At 53.6% G+C, this 12,023-nt stretch overlaps 1 protein-coding gene across 7 annotated transcripts; it reads left to right on the top strand.

The window, feature by feature from the left end:
• On the top strand, window positions 1-11,706 carry KCNA3 (potassium voltage-gated channel subfamily A member 3). 7 transcript variants are annotated; one of them, XM_082069357.1, is made up of 5 exons: window positions 1-3,425; window positions 5,477-5,772; window positions 6,410-6,689; window positions 6,802-8,394; window positions 9,985-11,706. In XM_082069357.1, exon 1 carries the CDS (start codon window positions 111-113, stop codon window positions 1,866-1,868), a length of 1,758 nt encoding a protein of 585 aa, XP_081925483.1. In that variant the 5' UTR covers window positions 1-110; the 3' UTR covers window positions 1,869-3,425; window positions 5,477-5,772; window positions 6,410-6,689; window positions 6,802-8,394; window positions 9,985-11,706. The 7 variants fall into 7 exon arrangements, with proteins under 7 accessions (XP_081925483.1, XP_081925486.1, XP_081925481.1 ...); XM_082069360.1 differs by having other exon boundaries at window positions 5,477-6,010; window positions 6,802-8,261; XM_082069355.1 differs by having other exon boundaries at window positions 5,477-6,010.
• The last annotated feature ends 317 nt before the right edge of the window (window positions 11,707-12,023 follow it).

Genomic DNA, 12,023 nt, shown 5'->3' with positions numbered 1-12,023 from the left:
TCTCCCTCTCCGCCCGGAGGAGGAGGAAGAAGAGGGAGAAGAGGAAGAAGAGACTTGAGCTGCCGCCTCTCCGATCCTCCCCCCCCTTTCCCCTTCCGCCCCACACCTTTATGGACGAGCGCCGGAGCTTGCTCTACTCTCCGGCCGCCTCCTCCGCCAGCCGGCATCCGCGGGGCGACCCCACCAGCAGCCACCACAACCTGGGCTACAGCGAGCAGCTGCCCCCTGCCGCCCCCCAGCCCGCCCCCGAGCAAGAGGAGGAAGAGGGGGAAGAAGGGGAGGAAGGCAGCATGACCGTGGTGGGGGGCGGAGGCGGCGGAGACCCTTTGCTGGAAGAACCGCAGCATCCTCATCCTCTGCTCGGGGGGGACCGCTACGATCACCCCCCGACCCCGGCCGCCGTCCCCGCCGGGCAGCCCGCGGGCGCCGGGGAGCACGAGTGCTGCGAGCGGGTGGTGATCAACATCTCGGGGCTGCGGTTCGAGACCCAGCTGAAGACGCTGGCGCAGTTCCCCGAAACGCTGCTGGGGGACCCGCGCAAGAGGATGCGCTACTTCGACCCCCTCCGCAACGAGTATTTTTTCGACCGTAACCGCCCCAGCTTCGACGCCATCCTCTACTACTACCAGTCCGGTGGGCGCATCCGGCGACCCGTCAACGTCCCCATCGATATCTTCTCCGAGGAGATCCGCTTCTACCAGCTGGGCGAGGAGGCCATGGAGAAGTTTCGGGAGGACGAGGGTTTCATTCGGGAGGAGCAGCGGCCGCTTCCTGACAAGGAGTTTCAACGCCAAGTGTGGCTCCTGTTCGAGTACCCCGAGAGCTCTGGGCCGGCCCGAGGCATTGCCATCGTCTCCGTCCTGGTCATCCTCATCTCCATCGTCATCTTCTGTCTGGAGACCCTGCCTGAGTTCAGGGATGACCACGACTATGAGGGAACTGGCGGGACCTTTGGGACGGGTGGTGCTCCTCTCCCACCTGACGTCTTCACCAATTCCTCGTCCTCAGCCCCTTCCATGGTGTCGTCCTTCACCGATCCTTTCTTTGTAGTGGAGACTTTGTGCATCATCTGGTTCTCCTTCGAGCTGCTGGTCCGTTTCTTTGCCTGCCCCAGCAAGGCCACCTTCTCCAAGAACATCATGAACATCATTGACATTGTGGCCATCATCCCCTACTTCATCACGCTGGGCACCGAGCTGGCCGAGCGGCAGGGCAACGGCCAGCAAGCCATGTCCTTGGCCATCCTCAGAGTCATCCGCCTGGTCAGGGTCTTCCGGATCTTCAAGCTGTCCCGGCACTCCAAGGGGCTGCAGATCCTGGGCCAGACCCTCAAGGCCAGCATGCGGGAGCTGGGCTTGCTCATCTTCTTCCTCTTCATCGGCGTCATCCTCTTCTCCAGCGCCGTCTACTTCGCCGAAGCTGATGACCCCAGTTCGGGTTTCAGTAGCATCCCCGACGCCTTCTGGTGGGCGGTGGTGACCATGACCACCGTGGGCTACGGGGACATGCACCCCATCACCATCGGGGGCAAGATCGTGGGGTCCCTCTGTGCCATCGCGGGGGTGCTGACCATCGCTCTCCCCGTGCCCGTCATAGTCTCGAATTTCAACTATTTCTACCACCGGGAGACGGAGGGTGAGGAGCAAGCCCAGTACATGCACGTCGGGAGCTGCCAGCACCTCTCGTCCAGCGAGGAGATGAGGAAGGCTCGCAGCAATTCCACCCTCAGCAAGTCCGAGTACATGGTGATCGAAGAAGGGGGAATCAACCACAGTGCATTCAAACAGGCTGCCTTTAAAACAGGCAACTGCACAACCACAAACAATCCCAACTGTGTGAACATCAAAAAGATCTTTACGGATGTTTAAAACAAACCAACCCAAAACAACAACAAACCAAAACCAAACAGACAGCGACAAAACCTGAGGATGCGGTAAAACAAATAACAGTAATAACAATAATAATGCAAAGTGACTGTGTACTCGGTGTTGTGTGGAACATGCACCATCGTCGGTCTGTGTGTGCCCTCGTTTTTATACGTTTATTTTTTTAGATCCTTCCTTTCTAAAGATCCAAAAAAAAGGATTTAAAATTCTCCTAAGAAGAGGACGGCTAAAGGGTAAAGAGAGGGAAGATGAAGACGAAACACACTCACCGTCGAAACAGGTGTTTGTTCTGCAACGTGTTGCGGGGCTGCTTTTGTTTTCTTGTGTTTTGGGGACGTGTCGCTTTGCTCCTGAATCCCCCCCATCCCCAAAGGCAGCGCGGAGCCGATTCCTCTGCCACGGCATAAGCTCACTTGTTGGATTAACAACCCCGGATTGGGTGGGGAGACGAGGAAAACATGTTGCAGAGCGCACTGGAAGGGGGCTGGGAGGAAATAACCGTTTCATTTCGCAGGGAGTCTCTGTTACCACATTGTTAAATGATGCTTAATATTGAAACCTGTGGTGTGCCATTACGGGCACGTCACGGATTCCCTTTTCTACCCCGTTAGATCGTTTCTGAAATTCTAATCTGCTCAGAGACCGAGTGCAACCAGCGCTGATTTAAACAGAAAACAACCCAAAAGCAGCTCGTTTTCTATTCTTCATTCCCTCCCGCTGCAGCCCTATGGCACCATTTCATCCAGCGGCAATCGGTGGCCGTGCAGCGGGTCTGCGTGCGGGAGGAGGGAGGCGAGAGGCAGCGGATGGATTTCGGGGGGCGCCGGAGCGCGGGGAGCTCCTCAAACCCACCCAGCTGCAGACAAAAGGGATATTTCCTCCTTCTTTTCCTTTTTGCAATGCGTTCGGGAGCGATGCGGCCGCTCATCGCCAGAAGATTAAAGTGGCGAACACGCCTTCCAGCGGAAGTCGCTAATTCGGAGTGGAGTGATGCAGTTGCCATGGCGACCCTGGTTTCCTGGGAAACCCCCAAAGGTTGTCATGGCATCCCTGCTCCCATCCCCCCCGCTCCTCGCTCTTCCCGCAAAAAACCTTTCCAGATGGTTCCATCCCGACGGACACCGCGGATCTGCCCCGCCGCGCCACCCCACCCCGGCGCCCCCTCCCGCGCCACGTGCCCCCCGCGCCGAGCAAAGCGCCCGTAGGCAATAAGCACCCCCCGAATCCGCCCGTCCCTGGCGGAGGAGCTCACACCTTGGCAGGGCAATTTGGGGATGGAGCCTCGTCCTGCAAACGCCAGCACCCGAGAACCACCCCGCGCTCCCCCTGCGCCGCACCAAACCCGGCGGTTTTCCCCCCAAAACCCGGTGTGAAATGGCACCGAGCGGCTCGGCTGAGAAACCTCGGCGGCTGTTTTGAAACGAGGGGACACGTTTGGAAAGAGTGGGATCGAAAAGTAACCAAAACCCCGCCGGGGAAAATCCACCGGCTTCGTCTTTACGTGTGCACCAGGGGCCACGGGACATCTGATGGGACCAGGTGAGCTCTGCACGGGGTCGGCTTTAATAGCATCATAAAGTACTGTTGCTTTTTTGGACAAACCTGATGTTTTCCACTGCCTAGTTTTACTCTTCAGCTTATCCTGCTGCTTTCAGGTATTTTTGTGCACATTAGGTAAAGCGGGATAACATCCTATTGCTCCACTGCTTCTGTTTGCTTTCCACTTTGCTTTGCAGTTCTGTGCATAGGAGGAAAACCCTGTGCTTGGTTTCTGCAGCTGCATTTCTGCAGTTCTGTGCTAAACGGGTTATTTGCAGCGGTTTGACGCTGCGGCCGTGGCAGCAGGGCCTGGCTGCTCGGCCTCGGGCGCCTCGGCTCCCGCTCTCCTCTGCTGTGCTGGGTTTGGCTTAAATGGAGCCAGATTCCTTCGAGGCGGTGAAGTGCCCAGGGATGCTGTTATAAACCTCTTGTGACAAAGAGAGATTTGACCCTGCGCGCATCTCACCTTTCCCAAGCGCGGGGAAAGGGGGATTTGTCCCCAGAGATGCCGGCCATGCCAAAATTGGAGTTTAGCCAGGATTTTGCCCAGACTTAAAAGGATGGGGACAGTTTGTAACGCTCTCCCTCATCCTTGCCTTAGCCCCAGGTACTAAAAACCTTAGAACAGCGTCTTAGCTCGTGGTACATGGCAGCTTTATTAGAGCTGCTGCAGTTTGCAGCAGCTGGTGCTCTAACGTGATGTTTATTAGGAAGATGCTCTGGAGCATCGCGTGGGCAACGCACCCTGGATCCCTTGTCTGGGAGAGCGGGATCACCCCAGCGTGCCTTTCCCTTTCCTGAGATGGCATTTCTGCCTACGAGCTCCAAGTTTTTGATTGTTATTAAAGCCTTTTTTCCGCACGCTTATTACTAAAGGAGGATTTGGGTTGAAAAGCAGTGGAAACAGTCCCACGCGGGAGAGTTTGCAGATGAGTTTTGTGTCTGTGTTCTCCCCGTGGCAGCTGCACGGGCTACGGAAACCACATGTTCTCCTGGAAATGGCAAAGCGCAGTTTTCAGTTTCTGTGTCATCTAAAATAAGCAGAAACCTCGCAGGTTGCTGGTTTGCTTTCCTGGCAACTCCCTGCCTTATTTTGTAGGGGTAGAATAATTTCAAATTGATTTTATTGCCGGTAAAAGACGCTGCGTGGGAGAGGTGGCGAGAAAACCGCTTCATCCACTGGAGTAAAAGGAAGTTTTGCTGCAGTATCAAGTGGTATCTCTGAAAAATAACAAAGCGCTGCTGCTCTGTCTTTAAGATACACCCAAAAATTTGGAAGAGGAAACCCAGGGATGTCCTTTCGATGCTCTGCGCTGTCTCGTTAGGGACCATTGAGCGAGATAAATACTCTGTGCTGTTGCACAGTCTGGCGGCTCCTCGTGCACCGAGCGCTGTGTGTGTTGTGCCAGGAATCGGCGCGGTCGCTGCGATTGCTCCCTTTGCAGCCAGCTGCTTATTTAACTTACTGCTCTCTCTTGCAATGTGGCTCCTATTAGGACTTCAGCCGGTTTTAATGGTCGCTGGGGAGTTAAAGCTGAGCCTCAGCCTTTGCAGCGGGTTGGACCCGACTGGGTCTAATGTGCTTAGAGGGGGCAGCAGCAGGAGATGAGAATTAGCGAGGCTGCTGCAGAGCCTTCCCAGGCGGGGTGAAGGGCTTGCCTAGACTCAGCTTATTACATTAACCAGAGGAAAGTGCATTACCGAAAGCTGCTGGCTGACATTTAAGATCACACGGGAAGCAAGCAGGGGAAAGGCTACGTCCCGAGGTCGTCCCGGCCTGGATTCCCCGGTTGGTTGTGTGGGTGTGCGGCGTGGCAGGGGTGCTCTCTGAAATGTCCGTGTCCTCCTCCCCTGTCCTTTGTGCCTGTCACCTCCGGGACAAAGTGACACCAAAGGAGGGGAGCGGGCAGCTCCTGCCCCAGGGATGCAGCCCTGCGAGGCTGTAGCTGCCTCCCCTGATGCTTTATGTATTTGGTATCTATAAGAGCACTGATGATATAGAACCTCGTACAGGCTCCCGCCTCCTTTCCCAGGCTCTGTGTGTTTTCCAGGACCTGTTCCCTCCCCCGTTTTCAGCCCTGGATGCCACCTCGAAACGCATCCTTGGTGCAGAGGGACACGGGGGACACGCAGCAACCCTGACCGTGGCCCCTCCGCTTGGTACTTTGACACCGTCACCTTTTCCTCCTGCTTGTTTGCCCTTTGTGTGTGTGTTTCCAGGCCTGAACTCTTCTCCAAAGGTTCTGTTGTTCTCCAGCACAATAGGTGCCCTTCAGGTGCTCGGGGTGGCCGGAGGGGCAGCGCAGCGTCCATCCCACCCCGCGTGTGGCACCAGCGAGGGCTGCAGGTATCTCTTTCCTCCCGGAGGGTTCAATTTCTTTCCAGGCAATTGTTCCTGCTCCGTCGCTTGACAAAGGAAATCGGGCTTTGTTTTGAATCCCGAGTCTATGGGCGGTTAAGCGAAGGCAAAGGGCGGACGAGCGGCTTCCCCAGGAGAAGAGAAGGAGCCACCGGGCGCTCGGGGGATGCGAAGAGCCGTGTCCTGCAGGGCTGCAGCGCAGGGAAAGGGGCTCTTGCAGCGGTCAGTGTGTACCGAGAGCATTTTACATGAAATCTCTTCAATTGTGTAGTTTGGAGCCCTCTTCCTGCCAAGCTTTTAAAATATGCATATCTTGATGAGAGCACATAGAGGCTTCCATCGCAGCCTGGTAAAGGCAGGGCCTTTTTTACCCCCATTTTCAAATGCTTTAACAAGCGATCTCTGGACAGGCTGCAAACCTGCGAGAGCAGCCAGACAAACAGCATTTAAACGCCTCACTTTGCCCTTCTGTCTCAACTGCTGCAGGTCTGGGAAGGAGAGCTCAGGTGCAAAGGCAATTGTATGGGCGATGGGTGCAGGGAAATAGAGACTTTCTGGACACCATAGGGTGCTGTGGGCAGGGTAATATCCTATAAATTGTTTCCTATACGTTGTTTTCCTGCAGAGCAGCCCCAGCCTCGTGTCCGCAGCATCTGGCTCTTGCCCCAGCTGAAGCTCTGCCGGCTCCATCGCGGCCGAGCCTGGGACACGACTGAGACCTTTCACTCCCAAACTTGGCTTCGCAAACAGGAAAATGAGTAATGGTGTCTCCGTCAAAGCGACGTTCATCCCACCCGACGGGACGCATGTTTGCTGCTTTACTCTGGGAAGACACGAGGGCTCCTGCTTTTTGTCACCCGGCAAACCCCATTTTTTGCTCATGAGAACCATCCTCCGTGTGACGGGTGCGTGCGGGGTCCCTCGCTGCCCCTCTTGCTGGAGCCCTTTTGTCCCCTCTGCTGGCAAAACTCAGCCACAAATGCTCTGAGAAAGTCCCCCGTGTGCTTTTCCTTCCAGGAACAAGGCTCTGCTTTATGAGACCCCCAAGTTCCAGGCTCCGTCTGTGTCTCATCACCCGAATTTCCAGCGCTGAGGATGCTCTGCAGCCGGGCAGGGAAACCTTCCCGCATCGACCTCCCCGCAGGGCACCGTCACTTCTCTCCTTCTTATGAACCAGGACGTGCTCGAGTCAATTAAAACCCGTCTCCTATCTCATTCATCTTGTCACTCGAGTCGGGAGTAGCTAAAATACTCCCCGATGCCTGGTCTTCCCTTACTCAGAATGGGAACAGTTTTCACCTAAATACGCTGCACACTCATATTGAGACCCCGGCTCAGCGCTGCTGCGTTTGTGGAGGAATGATTCATTTCCTTCAGCCTCGTAATTCAGATGCTTTTCTGAGCATGTTTAAGCTCTGCCGTGTCTGTGGCTTTTCTGCAGTGGTTGCACTTCATTTTTAGCATCTTTCACACATTCTGGGTGGGAAGGCTGGGTTTGGATGGGCGGCTCGCATGGCTGGCTTAGCCAGCGGCTCTCTGCGCTCGCACAGAGGCAACAGCCCATTGATTTTGATGCTGACCAGCACCAGCTGCTTTGCTTTGCTTCCTCTGAAGATACAGAAGGTCCTTTGGGCTTGTGTCCTGGTTTGCTGGCCACGGGGCCCATGCTCGGGGGTCACATCTCCTTCCTTTCTCCAGACATTTTGCAACCAGGATGGAGACATCTCACTGCAAGCTCTCCAGCCCTGGGAGAGATCAGCCCGGGCTTGTTTCAGATGCAGCAGGAGGTGAACGTGACTCTGGTTCAGCTGGTTTTCTGGCTTATGGGAATTGGCTTTATTGCTCTTTTTTCTTAACCAAACTGTCATGAGCATCACACGAGCATTTACCTTTGTCAGCCAAACATGGAACTCAGTAAGAAGAGATATCAAGTTAAGATGATCTCCTTTCCTTAACCCTGTGTTGGTTGGCATCCATTATATCTTCCTTTTTAATTCCGTATTAAGACTCTCAGCCGCCCCAGCGTGTTGTTTGGGATCAGCGACAGATGGCCAGACCCGTCATTTTTGCAGGTCGCTTTGTTTATCCCTTAAAATAGTTGGCCCAACAGGAGCTATTTTCCAGCCCTCTGGATTTCCACCAGGTCCAGCCCCAAGAGATGCTCGGTCCTTGCAGCCTCACGAGCTGCTTTGCCAGCTCCGAGTGCTTGGATGCGAGTCGCTTGGCTCAGCTGGCTTACAAAACATCTAATTTGGGGGGCTGCTGTTTAATATCCTGTGTTTCTCACAGAGCAGAGAGGATTTCGTCACCCCCGGACGATGGGAATGCATCTGGATCCCTTCAGGGAGCAGCAATATCTCCAGGCTCCTCACTCCCACTGCTGTTCCTGCTGAATTCAGTGCAATAACGTCACCGTTAGGCTGAGGATTTGGGGTTTTGTTCTCCAAGGGCGAGGACACAGCCTGGAAAGGCACCAGGTTACCCCAAACCACTGGATTATTTGCCCAGCTTGAGAAAATGGTTATTTACCACGTAACCTGCAGAGCCCCAGCTCCGCCGTCCCCTTCTCAGCCAAACCGACTGTATTTCCCGCATCGCGCGAGGCCGAAGGTGCTGTTTGGGTTTTATTTGTGTAATACCCCAGCAATGCTCGAGGATCCCAGCAGTTTGACCATTGCTTTGCAGAGAAAAGCGGGAGCCCTTCCCTGCTGGCAGGTGGGAGGGGGGCGTAATCCCCCCAGCAAGCCCGGTCCAATAAAGCATAAACCCCGGTCAGCTTTAAGCCCATGAATAGTCCTGCTGGCACCTCAAGATAAGCCGGTACTTGAATAACCAGCTCCTTGAAGGAGCACTAAGCCCCTCTGGTAGCTTATTTGTCCGAGCACCGCGCTGCCTTGCAAGGGGATCTTTGCTTCTTGTGGGAAATCCTTTCTCTGCCTGTTTTTAGCATCCCTGCAACATCATCCCCGCGACATCATCCCCACAACATCATCCCCACAACATTATCCTCCCAACATCATCCCCCCACATCAACCCCACAACATCATCCCCACAACATCATCCCCACAACATTATCCTCCCAACATCATCCCCCCACATCAACCCCACAATATCATCCCCCAACATCATCCCCACAACATTATCCTCCCAACATCATCCCCCACCATCATCCCTGCAACATCATCCCCCAACATCATCCCCCAACATCATCCCCATATCATCCCCCACCATCATCCCTACAACATCTCTGCAACATCCAAAATCACATCTCCCCCTCCTCAATGCATGAATCCTATCCCCTCCATCCTGACTCTCTTTTTGGGGAAAACAGGCTCATTTTTGGGGATGAGCCAGGATCAGGCAGGTCCTGCCGCCTTAGGCTGGGCTCTGCAGATCCTTCCTACCCTCGGCTCATCACCGGCTGCTAATGAAGCATCCGGCTCACATAATCTGATTTGGCGGTAGCGCTCATCTTATTAGCGTGCACCACACACTGGTTTTAATACAGTTAATGAACCTCGCTATAGGAAGCTTTACTAATTCCCTCTTGAAAAATCACCTCGAAAGGGCCAGAATTGGGGTGCGTGACTCCCGCTGGCTTGGCCAGGGCTGACACCCACGGGAGATGTGGCCGGGAGGTGGGGCGCGCCCATTGCCGCGCTGTGCGCTGAGTGCAGAGCACTGATTTTTCGGCAAAGCAAGAAGGATGTGAGCAGTTGCCTGAGATTTCTCGGCATTTTGGTGTCTGAAAGACAGAGCTGCGTGGTCCGAGCGCTGGCTGCGGGATCAGCCCCACACCAGATCTGTAAGATCAAGCAATTGCTTGATATTATGTGAATCATATTGAATCGGAACAAACCCAGCTTGATTAAGATAAAAACATGATGAGGAAAACCCGCTTTGCGCTAATTATTCTGGATTTGGAACTTGCTGTTAATGTGAGATAATAGTTAATAACCGGAATATATTTCATGATTCTTTTTTCTATCTTTAGCTGGCTTTAGCCTGATGTGTTTGGTCCGTTAAACAGTTTTAATTAGCAAATTTTGCCTTTTTTATTCGTGGGGACGGGGATGTGAAGTTGTCAAAGGGGACCGATGTGCAACATTTATTCTACTTTGCCTTGAAAAAACAACCATAGGCTGTTGCTTGTTTTCCAAGCCAGGCTGTGCATAAAGTGGTTCTTTGCTCTGCCCACAGATGACAAGAAGTCTCAAAACTAAGACCTTCAGGACTGTGTTGAGAAGTAAAACATCTCCAAGGAAATGGCAAAACATCACGGACCCCGTGACCGACGCTGCTGTGGACCCGACCGATGGAGAGTCTGTCTTCCCCAGTTAAACCCATTTCATATTTCATATATATATGAAATATTTGCCGTGTTATCTGTGTTTCCTACCAAGTGCATTATGTAGAAGGGAATATCTTTGCAGCCGGAAGTTTCTTTTCATACCACGTGCAATATAACTGAACAAAGCCAGGAGAAAGGAGGAGGGGAGGTGGAAATCATGTGGACATTATTTCAGCCTTGTTTTTTAATTTAGAAAAACCTCTTGAAAGATGAAGCAACCAGAAAGGAAACGATAACCAGAGCTACTAATAAGCATCCAAGTGCTTCGTTCGGGGTGGGAGGGAGATGGGGAAGGTTCGGTTGCTCTCACCGTTCCCTGCCCAACGGGCTGTTTGCAGCGCTGGTGGTGAATCATTTCTGTCCTGTTTTCTGACCTTCCTGTAAATGCTCTTTGTAAGCAGGTGTGTGCTCTACCAAAGGCTGTGATTTATTTTAAGACCTTATTAAGAGAGTAACATCTCCGCTGATGCTGAGGAGAGCGGTGTCCGAGCCCCCACAAGCTGTGCCTTGCTTTCAGGATCTCTTCATGAAAAACCAGGGAAAATTCAAATATCCAGGGGTGGAAAAGGTATCAAACCCAATCCTAGCCAGTCGTGCCCCTGCTGCATTTCACCAGAACCCGGGCGCCTCTCTCTGCTGTTCCACGGTACTTCAGTCCCGAGGGAATATGAAGTATTGTGTTGCTAACACTATAACAAACGGGCCGTCCATGGCCCCTTTGCCCGCCGCTGTTTCATTTTGCAGGTGGGGGGTTAAGAGCCGGGGGTTGCCCACGCTGTTGTGAAGCTGTGAAAATGGGGTTTCTATAACCTCACTGCTCTTCCTAGGAATGTATCGGTAAATAATTTCAGCCCCGTGCAATGGGATCGATGCTCTGCAAAGGCATAAATGCAAATGGCAAAGGAGCTGATGGTCTCTCCTGCACCTGGAAAACAGAGCGAGGAGCAGCACCAAAACCTGGATCCATCACCCAGCAGAGCTCATTACCCACATTTCAAACCAGATCCCGGGCAGGAGGTGGGGAACATCCACAGGAGACACACCTGAGATGCTTTAGGGCGCAACCCAGGTGAGGATGCACTTAAAAATACACATCCTACCCAGACAAAAGGCTCTGAAATGGGAAGACTCGGGGGAATATTCATGGCCAAGCAACAGGCTGCCTGCCCCAGGCCTCTCTGAATGCAGAAGAGCTTTGAAGAGAAGTGAAAGCCGAGTGGGTTTCTGAGCATCGCTCGGGCTGCAGTGGCTCCGGGTCTGTCTGTGGGTCAGCAGATGAACTCATCTCCAACTTCAGCTGAAATTAGGGCTGAGAAATTCCCTGAGTGGCGGGGATGTGACGTGGTTTTTAAGGAATGCGTCGACTTCGGTGAGGGCGCGTTTATTTTGTTTGGTTTTTAAACAGGGATCATTCCTTGGCTTGAAATCCTCCTCCTGTCTTGGCTTACGCATCGCTGGTGATGGAGACCTTGGTCATGGGGTCCCAAAGACGGAAACCTCTGGGCCTGGGGAGAACAGGCTGAAATAACAGTGGGAAAGCAGCGGCTTTAGTCGAAGCTGCGTTGCTGACCTCGGGGAACGAAGAGCACGGGTGGCTCTGGCCCTTAGTGGGATGTTGCCCCTTGGGCTCGTTCGCATTTATTCCCAGCGTGGCAGGAACCCCGTGGATAAATGAATTAGAAGGGGTTGTTGCTGCTGCGGTGCTGCTGGCACCTGGTTCTATGCAGGTTTTGCAGCACAAGGTGCAGAGGGAGGTGGGTTGGGAGGAGCTGGTCCCGCAGCCCCCACGGCGTGAAATCGATCCGGTGTGGAAGCTGTCCGCGCCAATTAAAGCTAATGAGAGTGGTGGCTCTCATTAACTTCACATTTGGCTGTGCCCCAATACCCG

The sequence above is a fragment of the Streptopelia decaocto genome (genome assembly GCF_964273445.1).
Source record: "Streptopelia decaocto genome assembly, chromosome: 19".
NCBI classification, from domain to species: Eukaryota; Metazoa; Chordata; class Aves; order Columbiformes; family Columbidae; genus Streptopelia; species Streptopelia decaocto.
This window is presented reverse-complemented; position numbering and strand designations above follow the sequence as displayed.